Source organism: Anomaloglossus baeobatrachus, chromosome 9, assembly GCF_048569485.1.
Source record: "Anomaloglossus baeobatrachus isolate aAnoBae1 chromosome 9, aAnoBae1.hap1, whole genome shotgun sequence".
Lineage (NCBI taxonomy): Eukaryota > Metazoa > Chordata > Amphibia > Anura > Aromobatidae > Anomaloglossus > Anomaloglossus baeobatrachus.
In genome coordinates this window covers 173,512,670-173,534,489 of record NC_134361.1, presented here as the reverse complement: position 1 = coordinate 173,534,489, position 21,820 = coordinate 173,512,670, and the positions used below count along the sequence as shown (strand labels likewise).

The window sequence follows — 21,820 nt, the reverse complement described above, 5'->3', positions numbered from 1 at the left end:
TTTCCGAAGTACTGCCCACAAATACCCCCATTCTAAGCTATCGAACGCCTTAGCGGCGTCTAAGGACAAAATTGCCCTTTCCCCTGGCTTCTCAGAACTATGCTGAATCCCTAAGTATAATTTTCTAAGATTCATAGATGTGGCTCTACATGGAATAAATCCTGTTTGATCATTCTGTATAATAGATGAGATGACTCGGGACATCCTGTTGGTGAGCACCTTGGCCAGTAATTTAACATCTGTTGGTAGTAGAGAGATTGGGCGGTACGAATCCGAGATCTCTGGATCTTTTCCAGGTGTTAATATTAAGACTATTAAAGCTTCCCTCATAGAGGGCGGGAGGACCCTCTGCCTTTCAGCCTCTTCAAATACTTTAAGTAGTTTAGGTAGTAGTAAGGGTGCATAAGTTTTATAAAACTTGCCAGGCAAGCCATCCGTTCCCGGAGCTTTTTCATTTTGCGTCTGGCCAAGCGCTTCCTCCAATTCTTCCAACAGGATGTCTCGATCCCACAAATCCCTTACTTCGTCGGCCAGTGTGGGGAGAGAGAGCATCCAAATATTGCTCAATCTCAGTCTCCGTAAGGTCACAGTCTGATGTGTATAGGCGTATATAATACCTCTTTATCTCCCTCACTATATCCTCACTTTCCGTTACAAGATCACCCGACTCCGTCTTCATCCTATTTATATATGAAGATCCTTCCTGTGCCCTAATGACCGTGGCTAGTAGGTGCGCTACTCCCTCCCCCTCTATGAAATATTTCTGCTTGAGGAAGTAACGTTTATTTGCTGCCGCCGACATGAGATTTTCCCTGAGTGACGTTTGTGCCTTCTCTAGAGTGTTTTTCGTTTCCTCTGTCGGGTTGAGCACCACCGCAGCCTCCGCAACAGATACTTCCTGAATCAGACTTTGGGTGTAGCGTCTGTTTTGGTTTTTACGTATGCATATTTCTCTGATATAGATACACCTCACCACGGCTTTCATAGAGTCCCAGACTATATGTGATGGTGCGGAGCACTCATTAAGTTGGAAATATTCTAAAATAGTATCATGTAAAGATCCCCCTATAAGCTGGATCCAGAAGGGATTAAGTTTCCAGATAGGCCTAGACAGGGTGAGGGGGTTTCCCCATGAAAGTGTAACATGGAGTGGTGAGTGATCAGATACGCTTATAGGTAGATAGGCCACCGTTTGTACATATGAGGTCATAAGTGTGTTCCCAATAGCCAGGTCTATCCGTGACATAGTGTGGTGGGAGCTAGAGTAGCAGGAAAACTGTTTGGATGTGGGGTTTTGGACGCGCCAAAGGTCTACCAAACCCAGCTCTGTCAGCATTCTAGCAAATGAAGTTGAGGCTGCGTCCTCTGATATGTTCCCCGAATGTAGCTTATCTAGATAAGGATGTAAATATGTGTTTAAAATCTCCTATCAAAAGAGTCGGCGCAGGGGGAAGGAGTCTAAAACAGACAAGATTCTTTTTACTGGTTCGACTGAGTATGGTAGAGGGATGTATACTGCAACCAGAATAAATTGTATACCATACAGCATGCAAAGTAAACAAACAATTCTGCCCCCAGGGTCAACCACTGATTTGGTACATGAGAACGGGATGGATTTGTGCACCAACACACTGACACCCCGTGCATGGGTCGAGTATGTGGAATGATATTCATGTGTGATCCATCCCTTCCTCAACCAATGAACATTATCTCTTACCATGTGGGTCTCAGATAAATAGCCGGGAGAAACTTTTGCAAATGAGTAAATATAGCACACCTCTTATTCGCATCCCTGAGCCCCCTAACATTCCACGCTACAATATTAAGTGATGTCGCCATAAGAGCAGGTTAAAAAATAATAAATCGGAGCATACTCCATTCCTGGGGGAGAGAGGCAATCTCCACCAATTCCTGTTAGCATTAGCTTGAGCGACACGACTGAGGTACACCACACCCCACATATTGCAAAATACAACAGTAAAACGAAAAAACAAGGATGGAAATAGAGCCCTGCACACCAGTGTACAGCGCCCCCGCCCTCAAAAACAAGTGTAACTTGCACATTTCTCTCAGAGAGAATCAGGGCTAGAAAACGCGCCCAGAGTCCATGCAGGGAGAAGGGTCCACAGCTTTTTCCCGTAACGAGTGTCCACAGTGAACCGGTCATCTCCCGCCCTGGATCCAAAATGAAATGATCAGTAGTAATTATACCAGCATAGCATCTCAGACAAAAAGAAACAGCAGCACCTGGTGGTAGAAAGGGTGATCTTCAAGTATCCTTCCTCCTCATGGACCTCTCATTAATATCCAGCCAAGACAGCGCCGCTCCCGCCGTATCAGAAAAGTGAGTTTCTCCATTTACCGCAGTCTAGCAGGATACATCATGGAGTATGGCACTTGTAATCCGCGCAGGCGTTGTTTAATCTCAATAAATTGTGCCCTTTTACATTGTACCTCCATGGAAAAATCAGGGAAAATAAAGATCTTCCTCCCATTAATAGCAAGCTCCTTAATATCTCTGGATCTGCGCAGAATAGCATCCCTGTCTTTAAAATGCAGACGTTTGAGCAAGATAGGACGTGGGGGTGCTCCTGGCGGGGGGGGTACGTGTAGGGACCCTGTGCGCTCTCTCAATAGTAAAGAATGGAGATAAAACATCTTTGCCAAAGGTGTCCATTAGCCATTTTTCAAAAAAGCCCAGGGAGTCATTCCCTTCTGCCCTCTCCGGGACCCCCACCAGGCGCAGATTGCTTCTACTGGAGCGGTTCTCCAAATCGTCCACCTTGTTCAGCAGTGTTGTTATATTTTGCGTGGCTTTTCCCAGCTCCCGTGTCATTGGTGGCAATTTATCCTCCACTGCACTCACACGTTCTTCCAGCTCCCCCACTCTGGTAGTCACCCCCCGCAGCTGATGTTTGATACAGGCTATGTCCCGAGTGACAGTTTCCATTTGGTTTCTTAAAGTGGCCAGTGTGGTATTGCGAGTGTTAACTGCTGCCAGGATTTCTCCCAGTGTGGGTTCAGCTTCAGCAGGCTGCTCCATATCTCTCCCTCCCCCACCTTCAATCACAGGCCCCAGCCTCTGTATTTGCTGAGCTACTGAACAAACAGGGCTCAAATTACTCACTGGATCCTCCACATTATGTTCAGTGTCTCTCACAGATTTCTCACCAGAAGACAGATCAGGAACAGGAACCACTCTGGCATATCTCTCCAGTCTGCTGGCAGCCCCCACTGCTGTACTACAGGAGGGCCTGGTTTTTACTGGAGCCATCTTGGCCACTGCAGGGACACATTCCTGTGCGTCTTTATCTTTATCTTTCTTGTTGATACGGATTGGCATTCTGCTAGTATCCTCCCCTCGCCAGATGCCTGGGTGAATATTGCAGCCTTCCAGGTTAGTTATGCCTATTAACAGGGCTGGTATTCAGGATTTTGAGTGGATCCAGGCAGGAGCTCTCTTGTGCTGCTTCCTCCCTACAGGAGGTCCAGGCCACGCCCCACCCTATTGTGCTTTTTACCCACAATTTTTATTTGATCTGATCTGGACATGGCTTATACAGCAGTGGATCGCAGCATGAATTTACAGCTTCATTACAGCCTTCTCAGTAGCGTAGACAGTCATACAGAAGGTGTACATTCAAAGCTCCAGAGGAGAGGGGAAGAACAAGTAGAGCATAAATAGACTCACTGCTGTTTGGCAGGGGCTGATCACATCCTCTGATCTCAGACTGATGGGAAGATGATGTTATCAGGGGGTTTACTGCTACTAGAAGCCGGGAGCAGGACATGTCCCCTGATCTTGGACTGTAGGGGGAAGGAGATGTTGTTAGGGGACTGGCTTCCATTAGAAGCTGGGAGCAGGCCACTTGCCCTAATCTTGGACTGTAACGGAAGGAGGTGTAGTTAGGGGACTGGCTGCTATTAGAAGCCCGGGAGCAGACCACCTCCCCTGATCTTGGACTGAAGGGAAAGGAGATGTTGTTAGGGGACTAGCTGCCACTAGGAGCCAGGAGAAGGCCACCTCCCCTGATCTTGGACTGTAGGGGAAGGAGATGTTGTTAGGGGACTGGCTACTACTAGAAGCCGGGAGCAGACCACATCCCCTGATCTGTGATGTGACGTCCCAGAAGGGAGGGGGGAGCACCAGGGAGCAGCTCTAGAATCACATTGAATCACATTGAAGTTCTGGTGCAGTCAGGGTTATAATCGGCACTTTTCATGTTCTCTTTATAGTTTGATGTCATGGCAATTAGCATACTTCTTTATCTCCCAGGAGTATACCTCTAATCTAATGACATAAAAAAGTTTGTTGAAAAGCCATACAAAGAAATGAATAGTTTAGTCTCTTCAGAATAATCTATAAAGGGGTATTCTTTGACAGCAGTTTACTGAGTTTGGAGCTAAGTTTTCATATAAGAAATGTATTTAAAATGTAATTTCCATTTCAGAAGAACTTGCAGCAGAATATTTGTTTCTGCCTTTGGTTCCTCACACCTCGTCATTCTCCATAGTATCTTATAAGCACCAACTGCCATCTGTTATTTTTAATGTGTAAGGCTATGTGCGCACTAGGCCGTTTTACCCGCGGATTTACCCGCGGAAATTTCTTGAGAAAGGTTTGAAATCTTTCTGCAGGCATTCCCCAGCAAAACCTATGGGAACAAAAATTAGCTGTGCGCACACTGCGGATTTTTCTCAAGAAAAATTTCTTGAGAGAATTTTCTCAAGAAACTTTCTTGAGAAAATAAGCATGTCCATTATTTTCCGCAGGTGCCTGCGCAATACCTGCGGAATTTCACTTCATTCACTGTAATGTAATCGCGAAATTCCGGGGGTATACCGCAGGTAGCAAATGATGTGCGGTATACTCCCGGTATAGCCGCGATTTACCTGCGGTAATGCTCATCGCTCCCTGCGGTTTTGCAGGGAGGGATGTCATTATGCCAGGAAGAGGATGCGGAGCAGAGTAAACATAGACGTCACACTCCCTGGACGCCGCACAGAAGCGCTTCCGTGTGACGTCCGGCGGGTGCCCATGCAGTCTGTGTCCCGCTGCAGCCCCACTGCTGGACGCACAGCAGTGTCAGTGTCTGCCCGCAGTGTGACAGTGTCTGGCCGCAGTGTCAGCGGCTTGTCACGCTGCAGCGCAGGCAGACACTGACACTCAGCAGTGTGTGCAGCCGCGGGGATGCCGAGCGCTGCTGTCAGGAGGTGAGATGAGATCATTACCTGCTGTGACGATCTCCTGCCTCCTGACGTCACTGCTGTCTATGCCCGTCTCGCGAGCGGCCCGAGACTGCCACTAGCGGTGACGTCACGGGCTCTCGCGATACTGCTGACAACGCGGCGGGCATAGAAGGCAGTGACAGCGCTGATGGCAGGACTACAGGAGATCATCACAGCAGGTAATGATCTCATCTATCCTCCTGACAGCAGCGCTCGGCATCCCCTGCAGTGACCTGGGCTATTGATGTTAGCTCAGGTCACTGCGTTGCTCTCCCAGCCAATGGGGAACCTTCTGTTCTTCATTGAATGGGACAGTGACTATGGTATGGATCGCCGTGGGACCCCCCCTTATTGGATTACGCCGGACGTGGAATTGATTGTTCTTTTCAATAAATTGGTGAAAGAAGCTATGTGGGGAGTGTTTTTTCAAATAAAACTTTTTTTGTTGTCTATTTTTTATTTCTTACTGACTGGGTTGGTGATGTCAGGTATCTGATAGACACGTGACATTACGAACCCCAGGGCTTGATGCCAGGTGACATTACACATCTGGCATCAACCCCATATATTACCTCGTTTGCCAACGCACCAGGGCAACGGGATGAGTTGGGGCAAAGCGCCAGGATTGGCACGTCTAATGGATGCGCCACTTCTGGGACGGCTGCGGCCTGCTATTTTTAGACTGGGGAGTGTCCAATAACAGTGGACCTCCCTAGTCTGAGAATATCAGACCACAGCTGTCCGCTGGTGATCCAATTTGGGGGGACCCCATGTTTTTTGTTTTAAATTATTTATTTAATGTAAAATAACAGCGTGGGGTGCCCTCTGTTTTGGATTACCAGCAAAGGTGAAGCTGCCAACGGTGGTTTGCAGGCTGCAGCCGTCTGCTTTACCCTAGCTGGCTACAAAAGATGGGGGGACCTCACGTGTTTTTTTTTTTTTAATTATTTATTTATTTTATGGGTAAATACAAGGCTAGGCACCCTTTAGTGCCACATGAAAGTCACTAAAGGGTGCCAGGTTAGAATATGCAGGGTCTTTCTCATCTATCTATCTATCTATTATCTATCTATCTATTCATCTATCTATCCATCTTTCCCTCTATCCATTATCTGTCTATTGATTATCTATCTATTTTATTTATTGCAGTAGTTACAGCATAAAAAAAACGCAGGGACCAACCTGCGGAAAAACCGCAGCAAAAACGCATGCGTTTTTCCCGCGGATTAGGTGCGTTTTTTTAACGCAGGTGCGGTAGTCTTCAACTCCCAGAAGTTTCTCAAGAAATTTTCTTGAGAAAAATCACTTTTCTAGTGCGCGCATAGCCTAAAACGATGTACATTGAAGACATAGTGAAAGATCAGTCCTGGCAGAGAAAGAAGCAGATTTCTCTGATAAGATCTATTACAAAGCTTATTTAATCCTTGAGTTTTATAAAACTTGCCAGGCAAGCCATCCGTTCCCGGAGCTTTTTCATTTTGCGTCTGGCCAAGCGCTTCCTCCAATTCTTCCAACAGGATGTCTCGATCCCACAAATCCCTTACTTCGTCGGCCAGTGTGGGGAGAGAGAGCATCCAAATATTGCTCAATCTCAGTCTCCGTAAGGTCACAGTCTGATGTGTATAGGCGTATATAATACCTCTTTATCTCCCTCACTATATCCTCACTTTCCGTTACAAGATCACCCGACTCCGTCTTCATCCTATTTATATATGAAGATCCTTCCTGTGCCCTAATGACCGTGGCTAGTAGGTGCGCTACTCCCTCCCCCTCTATGAAATATTTCTGCTTGAGGAAGTAACGTTTATTTGCTGCCGCCGACATGAGATTTTCCCTGAGTGACGTTTGTGCCTTCTCTAGAGTGTTTTTCGTTTCCTCTGTCGGGTTGAGCACCACCGCAGCCTCCGCAACAGATACTTCCTGAATCAGACTTTGGGTGTAGCGTCTGTTTTGGTTTTTACGTATGCATATTTCTCTGATATAGATACACCTCACCACGGCTTTCATAGAGTCCCAGACTATATGTGATGGTGCGGAGCACTCATTAAGTTGGAAATATTCTAAAATAGTATCATGTAAAGATCCCCCTATAAGCTGGATCCAGAAGGGATTAAGTTTCCAGATAGGCCTAGACAGGGTGAGGGGGTTTCCCCATGAAAGTGTAACATGGAGTGGTGAGTGATCAGATACGCTTATAGGTAGATAGGCCACCGTTTGTACATATGAGGTCATAAGTGTGTTCCCAATAGCCAGGTCTATCCGTGACATAGTGTGGTGGGAGCTAGAGTAGCAGGAAAACTGTTTGGATGTGGGGTTTTGGACGCGCCAAAGGTCTACCAAACCCAGCTCTGTCAGCATTCTAGCAAATGAAGTTGAGGCTGCGTCCTCTGATATGTTCCCCGAATGTAGCTTATCTAGATAAGGATGTAAATATGTGTTTAAAATCTCCTATCAAAAGAGTCGGCGCAGGGGGAAGGAGTCTAAAACAGACAAGATTCTTTTTACTGGTTCGACTGAGTATGGTAGAGGGATGTATACTGCAACCAGAATAAATTGTATACCATACAGCATGCAAAGTAAACAAACAATTCTGCCCCCAGGGTCAACCACTGATTTGGTACATGAGAACGGGATGGATTTGTGCACCAACACACTGACACCCCGTGCATGGGTCGAGTATGTGGAATGATATTCATGTGTGATCCATCCCTTCCTCAACCAATGAACATTATCTCTTACCATGTGGGTCTCAGATAAATAGCCGGGAGAAACTTTTGCAAATGAGTAAATATAGCACACCTCTTATTCGCATCCCTGAGCCCCCTAACATTCCACGCTACAATATTAAGTGATGTCGCCATAAGAGCAGGTTAAAAAATAATAAATCGGAGCATACTCCATTCCTGGGGGAGAGAGGCAATCTCCACCAATTCCTGTTAGCATTAGCTTGAGCGACACGACTGAGGTACACCACACCCCACATATTGCAAAATACAACAGTAAAACGAAAAAACAAGGATGGAAATAGAGCCCTGCACACCAGTGTACAGCGCCCCCGCCCTCAAAAACAAGTGTAACTTGCACATTTCTCTCAGAGAGAATCAGGGCTAGAAAACGCGCCCAGAGTCCATGCAGGGAGAAGGGTCCACAGCTTTTTCCCGTAACGAGTGTCCACAGTGAACCGGTCATCTCCCGCCCTGGATCCAAAATGAAATGATCAGTAGTAATTATACCAGCATAGCATCTCAGACAAAAAGAAACAGCAGCACCTGGTGGTAGAAAGGGTGATCTTCAAGTATCCTTCCTCCTCATGGACCTCTCATTAATATCCAGCCAAGACAGCGCCGCTCCCGCCGTATCAGAAAAGTGAGTTTCTCCATTTACCGCAGTCTAGCAGGATACATCATGGAGTATGGCACTTGTAATCCGCGCAGGCGTTGTTTAATCTCAATAAATTGTGCCCTTTTACATTGTACCTCCATGGAAAAATCAGGGAAAATAAAGATCTTCCTCCCATTAATAGCAAGCTCCTTAATATCTCTGGATCTGCGCAGAATAGCATCCCTGTCTTTAAAATGCAGACGTTTGAGCAAGATAGGACGTGGGGGTGCTCCTGGCGGGGGGGGTACGTGTAGGGACCCTGTGCGCTCTCTCAATAGTAAAGAATGGAGATAAAACATCTTTGCCAAAGGTGTCCATTAGCCATTTTTCAAAAAAGCCCAGGGAGTCATTCCCTTCTGCCCTCTCCGGGACCCCCACCAGGCGCAGATTGCTTCTACTGGAGCGGTTCTCCAAATCGTCCACCTTGTTCAGCAGTGTTGTTATATTTTGCGTGGCTTTTCCCAGCTCCCGTGTCATTGGTGGCAATTTATCCTCCACTGCACTCACACGTTCTTCCAGCTCCCCCACTCTGGTAGTCACCCCCCGCAGCTGATGTTTGATACAGGCTATGTCCCGAGTGACAGTTTCCATTTGGTTTCTTAAAGTGGCCAGTGTGGTATTGCGAGTGTTAACTGCTGCCAGGATTTCTCCCAGTGTGGGTTCAGCTTCAGCAGGCTGCTCCATATCTCTCCCTCCCCCACCTTCAATCACAGGCCCCAGCCTCTGTATTTGCTGAGCTACTGAACAAACAGGGCTCAAATTACTCACTGGATCCTCCACATTATGTTCAGTGTCTCTCACAGATTTCTCACCAGAAGACAGATCAGGAACAGGAACCACTCTGGCATATCTCTCCAGTCTGCTGGCAGCCCCCACTGCTGTACTACAGGAGGGCCTGGTTTTTACTGGAGCCATCTTGGCCACTGCAGGGACACATTCCTGTGCGTCTTTATCTTTATCTTTCTTGTTGATACGGATTGGCATTCTGCTAGTATCCTCCCCTCGCCAGATGCCTGGGTGAATATTGCAGCCTTCCAGGTTAGTTATGCCTATTAACAGGGCTGGTATTCAGGATTTTGAGTGGATCCAGGCAGGAGCTCTCTTGTGCTGCTTCCTCCCTACAGGAGGTCCAGGCCACGCCCCACCCTATTGTGCTTTTTACCCACAATTTTTATTTGATCTGATCTGGACATGGCTTATACAGCAGTGGATCGCAGCATGAATTTACAGCTTCATTACAGCCTTCTCAGTAGCGTAGACAGTCATACAGAAGGTGTACATTCAAAGCTCCAGAGGAGAGGGGAAGAACAAGTAGAGCATAAATAGACTCACTGCTGTTTGGCAGGGGCTGATCACATCCTCTGATCTCAGACTGATGGGAAGATGATGTTATCAGGGGGTTTACTGCTACTAGAAGCCGGGAGCAGGACATGTCCCCTGATCTTGGACTGTAGGGGGAAGGAGATGTTGTTAGGGGACTGGCTTCCATTAGAAGCTGGGAGCAGGCCACTTGCCCTAATCTTGGACTGTAACGGAAGGAGGTGTAGTTAGGGGACTGGCTGCTATTAGAAGCCCGGGAGCAGACCACCTCCCCTGATCTTGGACTGAAGGGAAAGGAGATGTTGTTAGGGGACTAGCTGCCACTAGGAGCCAGGAGAAGGCCACCTCCCCTGATCTTGGACTGTAGGGGAAGGAGATGTTGTTAGGGGACTGGCTACTACTAGAAGCCGGGAGCAGACCACATCCCCTGATCTGTGATGTGACGTCCCAGAAGGGAGGGGGGAGCACCAGGGAGCAGCTCTAGAATCACATTGAATCACATTGAAGTTCTGGTGCAGTCAGGGTTATAATCGGCACTTTTCATGTTCTCTTTATAGTTTGATGTCATGGCAATTAGCATACTTCTTTATCTCCCAGGAGTATACCTCTAATCTAATGACATAAAAAAGTTTGTTGAAAAGCCATACAAAGAAATGAATAGTTTAGTCTCTTCAGAATAATCTATAAAGGGGTATTCTTTGACAGCAGTTTACTGAGTTTGGAGCTAAGTTTTCATATAAGAAATGTATTTAAAATGTAATTTCCATTTCAGAAGAACTTGCAGCAGAATATTTGTTTCTGCCTTTGGTTCCTCACACCTCGTCATTCTCCATAGTATCTTATAAGCACCAACTGCCATCTGTTATTTTTAATGTGTAAGGCTATGTGCGCACTAGGCCGTTTTACCCGCGGATTTACCCGCGGAAATTTCTTGAGAAAGGTTTGAAATCTTTCTGCAGGCATTCCCCAGCAAAACCTATGGGAACAAAAATTAGCTGTGCGCACACTGCGGATTTTTCTCAAGAAAAATTTCTTGAGAGAATTTTCTCAAGAAACTTTCTTGAGAAAATAAGCATGTCCATTATTTTCCGCAGGTGCCTGCGCAATACCTGCGGAATTTCACTTCATTCACTGTAATGTAATCGCGAAATTCCGGGGGTATACCGCAGGTAGCAAATGATGTGCGGTATACTCCCGGTATAGCCGCGATTTACCTGCGGTAATGCTCATCGCTCCCTGCGGTTTTGCAGGGAGGGATGTCATTATGCCAGGAAGAGGATGCGGAGCAGAGTAAACATAGACGTCACACTCCCTGGACGCCGCACAGAAGCGCTTCCGTGTGACGTCCGGCGGGTGCCCATGCAGTCTGTGTCCCGCTGCAGCCCCACTGCTGGACGCACAGCAGTGTCAGTGTCTGCCCGCAGTGTGACAGTGTCTGGCCGCAGTGTCAGCGGCTTGTCACGCTGCAGCGCAGGCAGACACTGACACTCAGCAGTGTGTGCAGCCGCGGGGATGCCGAGCGCTGCTGTCAGGAGGTGAGATGAGATCATTACCTGCTGTGACGATCTCCTGCCTCCTGACGTCACTGCTGTCTATGCCCGTCTCGCGAGCGGCCCGAGACTGCCACTAGCGGTGACGTCACGGGCTCTCGCGATACTGCTGACAACGCGGCGGGCATAGAAGGCAGTGACAGCGCTGATGGCAGGACTACAGGAGATCATCACAGCAGGTAATGATCTCATCTATCCTCCTGACAGCAGCGCTCGGCATCCCCTGCAGTGACCTGGGCTATTGATGTTAGCTCAGGTCACTGCGTTGCTCTCCCAGCCAATGGGGAACCTTCTGTTCTTCATTGAATGGGACAGTGACTATGGTATGGATCGCCGTGGGACCCCCCCTTATTGGATTACGCCGGACGTGGAATTGATTGTTCTTTTCAATAAATTGGTGAAAGAAGCTATGTGGGGAGTGTTTTTTCAAATAAAACTTTTTTTGTTGTCTATTTTTTATTTCTTACTGACTGGGTTGGTGATGTCAGGTATCTGATAGACACGTGACATTACGAACCCCAGGGCTTGATGCCAGGTGACATTACACATCTGGCATCAACCCCATATATTACCTCGTTTGCCAACGCACCAGGGCAACGGGATGAGTTGGGGCAAAGCGCCAGGATTGGCACGTCTAATGGATGCGCCACTTCTGGGACGGCTGCGGCCTGCTATTTTTAGACTGGGGAGTGTCCAATAACAGTGGACCTCCCTAGTCTGAGAATATCAGACCACAGCTGTCCGCTGGTGATCCAATTTGGGGGGACCCCATGTTTTTTGTTTTAAATTATTTATTTAATGTAAAATAACAGCGTGGGGTGCCCTCTGTTTTGGATTACCAGCAAAGGTGAAGCTGCCAACGGTGGTTTGCAGGCTGCAGCCGTCTGCTTTACCCTAGCTGGCTACAAAAGATGGGGGGACCTCACGTGTTTTTTTTTTTTTAATTATTTATTTATTTTATGGGTAAATACAAGGCTAGGCACCCTTTAGTGCCACATGAAAGTCACTAAAGGGTGCCAGGTTAGAATATGCAGGGTCTTTCTCATCTATCTATCTATCTATTATCTATCTATCTATTCATCTATCTATCCATCTTTCCCTCTATCCATTATCTGTCTATTGATTATCTATCTATTTTATTTATTGCAGTAGTTACAGCATAAAAAAAACGCAGGGACCAACCTGCGGAAAAACCGCAGCAAAAACGCATGCGTTTTTCCCGCGGATTAGGTGCGTTTTTTTAACGCAGGTGCGGTAGTCTTCAACTCCCAGAAGTTTCTCAAGAAATTTTCTTGAGAAAAATCACTTTTCTAGTGCGCGCATAGCCTAAAACGATGTACATTGAAGACATAGTGAAAGATCAGTCCTGGCAGAGAAAGAAGCAGATTTCTCTGATAAGATCTATTACAAAGCTTATTTAATCCTTGATACTATTGATGTATGAAAAAAAAAATATTAACACAATGATTACTTTATATTGCTTCTTCCCAAAAAAGTGAATTTTTGAAAGGTCGTCCTTTCTCTTGCAGTGTGCTGAAGGAAGTGTTTACAACATTCAATCCAGAAGCGGTGGTCTTGCAGTTGGGGGCTGATACAATTGCAGGAGACCCTATGTGTTCATTTAACATGACACCGGAGGGCATTGGCAAGTGCCTGAAGTACGTCTTACAGTGGCAGCTGCCGACGATGATCCTAGGGGGAGGTGAAGACATATTCTTAATGAGATTCTCACAAGTATTCTGCTCCTTTATCGGAAGGTAGCAGAAAGTAGGGAGAGAGTCCATGATGGCAGCGCAGTGTAACTTACTGTGCTTTTTTGCTGTAGTTTTGATATAAACACTGTCTTATCTGCTTTGGCACTGCCAGTCCTGTCTGCAGTACTCTTGAGCCAGGCCAGTCACCTTCCACCACTGATTGGCAGCTTTTTTGCCTGTATCATGTCACCTTTATTTTGGGGTCCTCCGATCTGCTCCATCATCCTTTCTAGCAATCCGTAGTAATAAAGAAGTATACAGTGTGTCCACCCATAAACCTGTCCACCGCCATTAACTTGAGAACAGCGGCAGCTATAGGCATAGAAGGGGTGTCTAGGTATAGTAAAGTAGCCATGCGCTACGCTATGAAACCACCTATAGCGCCACCTGGTGGAAAACAACAGAGTTAGCATTTTTATCTTGAAAACGGAATGAGATAGAGAAAAAAAGTGAATTACAAAGTTGTAGGGCATCATCAACTCAATATGAATCGACACCTTGCATACAGAAATGCTATGATTAGAACGTGTAAAACTTACAAGGCTGCGGACGTGAAGCGATACCTCATGGAGACCGTCCTACAAGTCATTGGGTATGGTGGCTGCGTGGAGTAGCCTCCACACTCACCTGACCTGACCCCATTGGACTTCTTTCTGTGAGGTCACATCAAACAGCAGGTGTATGCGACCCCTCCAGCAACATTGCAGGACCTACGACGACGTATCACAGATGCTTGTGCAAACGTATCACTCACCTACCATATTGCACAACGTGCAGCAAGATACAGTATGCTGTCCAGAGTCCAGATGTGCATTGCAGCTGACAGTGGCCACTTTGAGCATCAAAGTTAAATGAGCGCCATATGCGTGACCAGCATTCAATGTTTTGGGGGGGTCATGGGTTTCATATCCTAGCATTTCTGTATGCAAGGTGTTGATTCGTATTGAATTGATGATGCCCTACAACTTTGTAATTCACTTTTTTTCTCTATCTGGTTCCGTTTTCGAGATAAAAATGCTAACTCCGTTGTTTTCCACCAGGTGGCGCTATAGGTGGTTTCATTGCGTAGCGCATGGCTACTTTAGTTTACCTAGACACCACTTCTATGCCTATAGCTGCCGCCGTTCTCAAGTTAATGGCAGTGGACAGGATATGGGTGGACACACTGTATATGATGTGTTAGCCGACCCCTGATTGCTCCTAGTACTTGACAGTTTTTGTTCTCCATTTTAGGAGGTTACAATCTTCCCAATACTGCTCGCTGCTGGACATACCTAACTGCAGTAATTCTAGGAAGGACCTTATCTTCTGAAATCCCAGACCACGAGGTATGCCATTTTCCTAGGCCACATATCAAGCAAAAACCTGAATGATCCACATTTAATCTTGAATCACTTTAGCCCTTCTAAGCTTATGAATGCTTTTATTGTGTGAAGACACTGAAACAAAGACTCGTCTGTACTTACACCCTGCTCTCCTGGCTTGGTACTCTACCTCTTCATCATATCTGTTGGCTGCCCTTTTTGCATTGTACATTTTTTTTTTACAAGGTATTTCTTGAGCAAATTAACCTCCTGGATTCTTTTATAATTGCAAACTGGTATTAGTTTTACTTGCTACCTATTGAAAGAGGCTAAAAAAAGTCTCATTTACAACCTTAAAGAGAACCTGTCATGTCATTTTTTTTATATTACACCGTTCCTAATGTGTTTTAAATAATGCAATCACTAACATGGTATTAAAAAAAAAAAATCCATGTATTTATCTTAAAAAAAAAAAAAGATTTGATATGCTTAGGTGAATGCAGTAAATACCTCAGGTTACAGTCATAGGGGTGGAGCTTTTGCTGGGTTCAGTCACTGTCACCTAATGAACAGATTTTTTTATTTAGTTCTTCACAGAGTACGGGCCAGATTACGTACTGGAGATTACACCTAGCTGTCGGTCTGACCGGAATGATGCCCAAAAAGTACAGCAGATTTTGGCTTCAATCAAAGGTAAGATTGAGTAAAAGATATAACCCGATTGGCGGCCTTAGGTAGCGCCAAATCAATATATTAACTAGAAAACAAACATTTCAGTGGATTATTTTCACTCCTACTATCTACTGCTGTTACAGCACCCATAAAGGTTGTCACCCAACTTTCTAAAGACAATGAATGACACTTAATTCTCCACTGTCATTCACAACTCCATTTAAGGGAACAACTAAAAGAAGGGAATTCCTACAGAGTAATTTTAAAAATTAAAAAAAAAAGAAACTAAAATTTAAAATTACGGCAAGCAGCCAGTATTCTCTAGCAGCCATTTACCATATCCAATGTGCGGCTCTGCAGGTCCCTACAATATCGGATCCTCTCAGTGGAGATCTTCTATAGAAGAGAATCCTCCTGATTGCCCCGTGAAGGATGGATATGGACAGGGACAAGATGGCGGAGAGGATATTACACCTCACCCTAGAGATCCTCTTCCGGCTTACTGGAGAGGATTACACAGTAGTGAAGAAGACCTCTAGTGAGCGCTGTCAGGCCCCTGTGTCTGAGGGATGGGGAAGACCCCTGAGCCCAATCACGGGGCCTCCACCTCACCCCCCGATACATGAGGACATCAATGACCAGAAGATCCTAGAACTCACCAACAAGATGATTGAGCTGCTGACTGGAGAGGTTCCTATAAGGTGTCAGGACGTCACCGTCTATTTCTCCATGGAGGAGTGGGAGTATTTAGAAGGACACAAAGATCTGTACAAGGACATCATGATGGAGGTTCCCCAGCCCCTCACATCACCAGGTCTATCCAGTAAGAGGACAACACCAGAGAGATGTCCCCGTCCCCTTCTCCCACAGGACTGTAAACAAGAAGATCCCGATGTTCCTCAGGATCATCAGGGTGAAGATCTGACCCATATTAATATTACAGAGACATATGTGGGGGGTGATGAGCGGAGTAAAGAGGAGATTCCTACAGATAACTGCCCAGATGACTGTACCAGGCGATTAGAGGCACAGCTGACATCTTCAGTTTTTAAATCAGATGACCCTAGTATCCCACAAGATATAACTGAAGCAAATTCCACTATTCAAGATATACCATCATCCATTCACAGCAAAGATCTATCATCTGATTCTTTTAAACAAGTCTTATCTTTTGATTCATCACATACCATTAACCGAAACAAAAGAGGCATTAAAAATCAAAGTGGTCATACAGCAAAAAGGCCATTTTCAACTTCAAAATATCAAAAAATCCATAAACAGATTCACACAGGGGAGAAAAGATTTTCTTCAGACTCTGTTAGTTACCAGAGAAATTACATAGGGGAGAAGGCATATTCGTGTACAGAATGTAGTAAATGTTTTGCACATAAATCACATTTTGTTACACACAAGAGAATTCACACTGGGGAAAAACCATATTCATGTTCTGAATGTAGTAAATATTTTAAACAAAAAAAAAAAAATTTCAAATTACCCCCCTTTTGCCCCATTGAAATTTAAAGGGTTAAAAAAAAACATTCAGAAATGCCCGATCTATCAAAATATAAAATCAATTAATTTGACCGGTAAAATGCATAGCGGCCAAAAAATTCCAAACGGCAAAATTATGTTTTTGGGTCGCCACAAAATTTGAGCAAAATGCAATAACAGGCGATCAAAACATAGCGTCTGCGCAAAAATGGTACCATTAAAAATGTCAGCTCAAGATGCAAAAAAAATAAGCAGTCACTGAGCCATAGATCCCGAAAAATGAGAACGCTACGGATCACAGAAAATGGCGCAAAACGTACACCACTTTTTCGGACAAATGTCTGATTTGTTTTTTCTTTAACCCCTTAGATAAAAGTAAACCTAGTCATGTTTGGTGTCTACGAACTCTCACTGACCTGAGACATCATACACACCATCAGGTTTACCATATAGTGAACACAGTGAATAAAATATCTCAAAAACTATTGTGCAATTACACTTTGTGCCATTTTTCCGCATTTGGATTTTTTTTTGCCGTTGTCCAGTACACTATATGGTAAAAGTCATGGTTTCAATTAAAAGTACAACTCATCCCGCAAAATATAAGCCCTCATGTGACCAGATTGACTGAAAAATAAAAAAGTCTCTCGGAAGAAGAATGGCGAAAAAAGAAAACGGAAAGCGAAAAATTGGCCGGTTGTGAAGGGGTTAAATTACACTTGAAAATAGAAACTTTGTAATATATCTTTTTTAGAGAAATCGGCTCCTTTTGCCTCTTAGGCTATGTGCGCACGTTGCGTATTTGCATGCAGTTGCGCTGCGATCTGCACCGCAGCGTAACTGCATGCGTCCTGCGTCCCCAGCATAATCTATGAAGATTATGCAGGAGACGTGCGCACGTGGCGTATTAAAGCGCAGCGCTTCGGCTGCTGCCCGAAGCGCGCGCGTTCTAAGATGTGACATGTCACTTCTTTTGTGCGTATTTGTTGTAATGTCGGTCTCTCTCTGTCTGTCGATCTCTGTGTCTCCCTGTCGGTCGGTCTCTCTCTCTCTGTCGGTCTATCCCTCTCCCCCCTCTCTCATACTTACCGATCACCTGCACAGCTGTCACACTGCTCCGGCGGCTTCTCTTGCTTTTGAAAAAGCCGGCCGCCCATTATTCAATCTCGTATTCCCTGCTTCCCCCGCCCACCGGCGCCTATGATTTGTTTCAGTCAGACACGCCCCCATGCTGAGTGACAGCTGTCTCACTGCAACCAATCACAGCCGTCGGTGGGCGGGTCTATGTAGTGCAGTAAAATAAATAATTTTAAAAAAAACAGCGTGCGGTCCCCCCCCAATTTTGATACCAGCCAGGGTAAAGCCACACGGCTGAAGGCTGGTATTCTCAGGATGGGGAGCCCCATGTTATGGGGAGCCCCCCAGCCTAAAAATATCAGCCAGCAGCCGCCCGGAATTGCCGCATGGAATAGATGCGACAGTCCTGGGACTGTACCCGGCTCATCCAGAACTGCCCTGGTGCGGTGGCAATCTGGGTAATAAGGAGTTAATGGCAGCAGCCCATAGCTGCCACTAAGTCCTAGTTAATCGTTGCAGGCGTCTATGAGACACCCCCAATGATTAACCTGCTGAAATTAAATAAACACAAACACCCAAAAAATCCTTTATTTGAAATAAAACACAAAAACCACCCTCTTTTACCACTTTATTAATCCCCAAAAACCCCTCCAGGTCCGGCGTAATCCACAAGGTCCACAACGCATCCAGCTCTGCTACATGAAGCTGACCGGAGCGGCAGTACAACACCGCCGCTCCTGTCCGCTCCATGCAGAAACTGAAGTGAGTCGTGCTGTCAGCGGGGACGTCACTGAGGTAATGCCGGTGTGTTTGCGCGGTGATGATGAGGGCTGTAGTGTCGGAATGTGTGCGGGGATGTCGGGTTGTTTGCGGGGATGTCGGCGGTAATGTCAGGATGTGTGCGGTAATGTCGGGATGTGTGCGGTAATGTCGGGATGTGTGCGGTAATGTCGGGATGTGTGCGGTAATGTCGGGATGTGTGCGGTAATGTCGGGATGTGTGCGGGGATGTCGGGATGTGTGCGGGGATGTCGGGATGTGTGCGGGGATGTCGGGATGTGTGCGGGGATGTCGGGATGTGTGCGGGGATGTCGAGATGTGTGCAGGGATGTCGGCGGTAATGTCGGGATGTGTGCGGGGATGTCGGCGGTAATGTCGGGATGTGTGCGGGGATGTCGGGTTGTGTGCGGGGACATCGGCGGTAATGTTGGGATGTGTGCGGGGACGTCTCTCAGGTTACCCGCGGCCACAGGTCTCGGGTGGAGGACTCGAGCTGGCCGCGGGTAACCTGAGTGACGGCACCGGTGATCGCGTGGCTCACTGCAGTCACTCAGATTTGCAGTCACAGGCGAGTCCTTCACATGGGACCGCAAATCAAGCTGCGGCACACGGACAGAGCCGCGATCACAATGAAGTCGGGTGAAGTTTACCCGAGTTCATTCTGATCGCGCGGCTGCCTCCCGCAGCCAGCCATGTGCTCTTTTTGACATTCTGGTCCCAGTCGGCTCTGCTGCAAGTCTATGGGGATGCTGCAGAGCCGAGTGGGACCGCACTGACAAAAATGTGCGCTCTGGATGCTTTTCCCATGGCAGAGAAAGCATCCAGAACGCATGAATTCTGCAGGAATGTGCGCACGTTGCGTTCTGCCGAATGCGTCTCAGAACGCAGCTTTTCGGCTGCGTTCTGAGACGCACATGCAGTGACTATTTACGCTGCGTAATAGAACGCAACGTGCGCACATAGCCTTCGACTAATCCTTGATTCTCAAAGCTTTCAATGCTCCTGTAAAATTGGTCTTCAGTTAAGGATTGCTACTTCCAATTGGCGGCAATGGTGTTCAAGTCCATTTCTCTATGAAAGGGAAATTTGTATATGTACCACAAAAGGATAATGGGGAGGAAATGATGCCTGAATACGTAAAATGACACTGTACAGAGATGGCAGAACTATATCATGATTAATATTTGCTGAAAACAAAGAATATAGGGAACACTGGCGCTCTAGGTGTATGTATTCAGAGAAAAAAGGGCGCTGAAAGGTGGAGCTGCAGGTAGTAGGCAGGGTGCGCGTAGAACCTGTCAGAAAAAATTGGAGAAATGAATAGGTAAATACTACCGTGCTGACTTACAGAAAAATACACTCTCTAGAAAGGCAGTGCGGTAGAATTTACCTACTTGCTGAAAACAACATACCCCTTTAAGAAAAGTTAATCAGAAATCTCGTACTATTATAGTCCTTTCAGAACTCCATTTAATTCAAAACACTTTCTATAGGACAAAATAATCCAGAAGAAAAAAATGACTTCAAAAACATATCACTTTTGTTAGAATTCTTTTTTTTTTCTTTTTTTAAATAATTTTTGTTAATAATTTTGATTAAAAATATATAAAATTATGGAGCCTCCAATGTAAATTAATACACACAAAAAAAGAGGCTACTGGGAAGGTATGCAGGATAATCACCCTAAAGCAGTCCTGAAAATAGCAATACCTCAAAAGATCAGAATTAGCTGCTAGTGATCCCTATTATTACATGGGTAACCAGGGTGTCAATACAGCCATAGTACAGTGAAGGAAAAATTCATACACCAAATTACCCACCAGAGACACTGCCTGCTAATAGTCTATTTGTATCCAGTTTCCTACAATACTAATAGCAATAGTGCCACAAATAATAGGTAAATACAAACTGCATACCTTCAAGTAGCTAGATGTTGAGATATTGATATACTCTCCCAGCACGCCTCTAAAGCCCAACGCGCGTTTCGTACACGTGACTTCCTCAGGGGTTGTGTAGAAAAGTGTTGCTTCTGTTTTCATGGAATAGCATAAATATTCGCCTTCTCTTCCACGTCTCTCACTGTTTTTTTGCTTTTTAGGTAACCTAAAGCGTATGGTCTAACGTGTCCCTGAGGTTGCACATTAAAGTCTGTGGTCCAGTTTCTTGAACAATTTGCAATATTCAACTTGTGTATTCAATTCACAATGGAGAATTATGCTCTTGTCCTATATGAACATTAGTGATATATAAATATTTTTACATGCTTTCTTTTAAGGAAGATTTTTGTATTATTAATATTAAATATTGTTTACATAATGTTTGTAGTATTGCACTTTTATTACATTGTTATTGTACAGTGCAACTCTAGTTTGAAGCCATTATTATATAGTAATTATTCAGCTAAAGTCTGCTACATGGGGATTGTTTATGACCGGTCTCCAAATGTAATGGTGTTATCAGAAACGTTTGCACCACTTCCACTAACACTATGGGAGTGTTGATCTTCTATCAGTCTGTCACTAGCTGTGCTATGGAGGTTCTCTTAGATAACTACATACTTGCCAGTTGAGCTGTGGTGTGACTGAAGGTTGCCTGTGATGTTCTAAGCATTATAAAGAAATTGCTGACCAATACAATTGTGTCCCTGTATAAGGGTATGTGCAGCAAACATATCAGCGGCACTCTCCAACAGTAAAAAAAAAAAACAGCAGTCACGGTATTGGCATCGTGAATCGGGAGGAGGGAGTGATAGGTGTATTGGACAGGACAACGGCCGTTTCGCGTCAACGGTGCAAAACGTCCGTCGTCTTGTCCACTGCACCTGTCACTCCCTCTACCCTTTTAACAATGCCAGTACCGTGACTGCTGTCTTTTTACGAAGTTTCTGCTATAAAAGAAGGTTTTTACTACTGGTGAGTGTCACTGATCTGTTTGCTACACGGACATTTTTTTATAACCCCGCACCTGAGAGTTCACGGCTGACCACCACCACACACACTGGAGGCTTTAATAAAGATGGACAGAGAGTGGTAAGTGACTCCCATTTAGTATTTATTTTTTTCATATTACTGCTTATGGTATAGTTCCAGTTAAATAAATGCTAAGTCACTATATAGTTAGGAAATAAGAAACATCAGTCATATGAGAGGCAAATAACAGTAATGGCATAGACCCTGTTGGGCTAATAAGGCCGCGATATGAAGGCATTTCTCCATGTGTGTAGATAGATATACAGGAATGTGTTACTTTATCCCAGTTTCATT

General features: G+C 45.5%; 1 protein-coding gene across 2 annotated transcripts in view; it reads left to right on the top strand.

Moving 5' to 3' along the window:
- Window positions 1–20,873, top strand: part of HDAC8 (histone deacetylase 8) — a 90,975-nt gene extending 70,102 nt beyond the window's left edge. For both annotated transcript variants that reach the window (XM_075324053.1, XM_075324054.1), the window contains 4 exons: window positions 13,010–13,182; window positions 14,468–14,562; window positions 15,126–15,231; window positions 20,656–20,873. In XM_075324053.1, coding sequence (XP_075180168.1) covers window positions 13,010–13,182; window positions 14,468–14,562; window positions 15,126–15,231; window positions 20,656–20,678 — 397 coding nt within the window. In that variant the 3' untranslated portion in view covers window positions 20,679–20,873. The remainder of the gene's footprint in view (window positions 1–13,009; window positions 13,183–14,467; window positions 14,563–15,125; window positions 15,232–20,655) is intronic.
- Window positions 20,874–21,820: the final 947 nt, after the last annotated feature.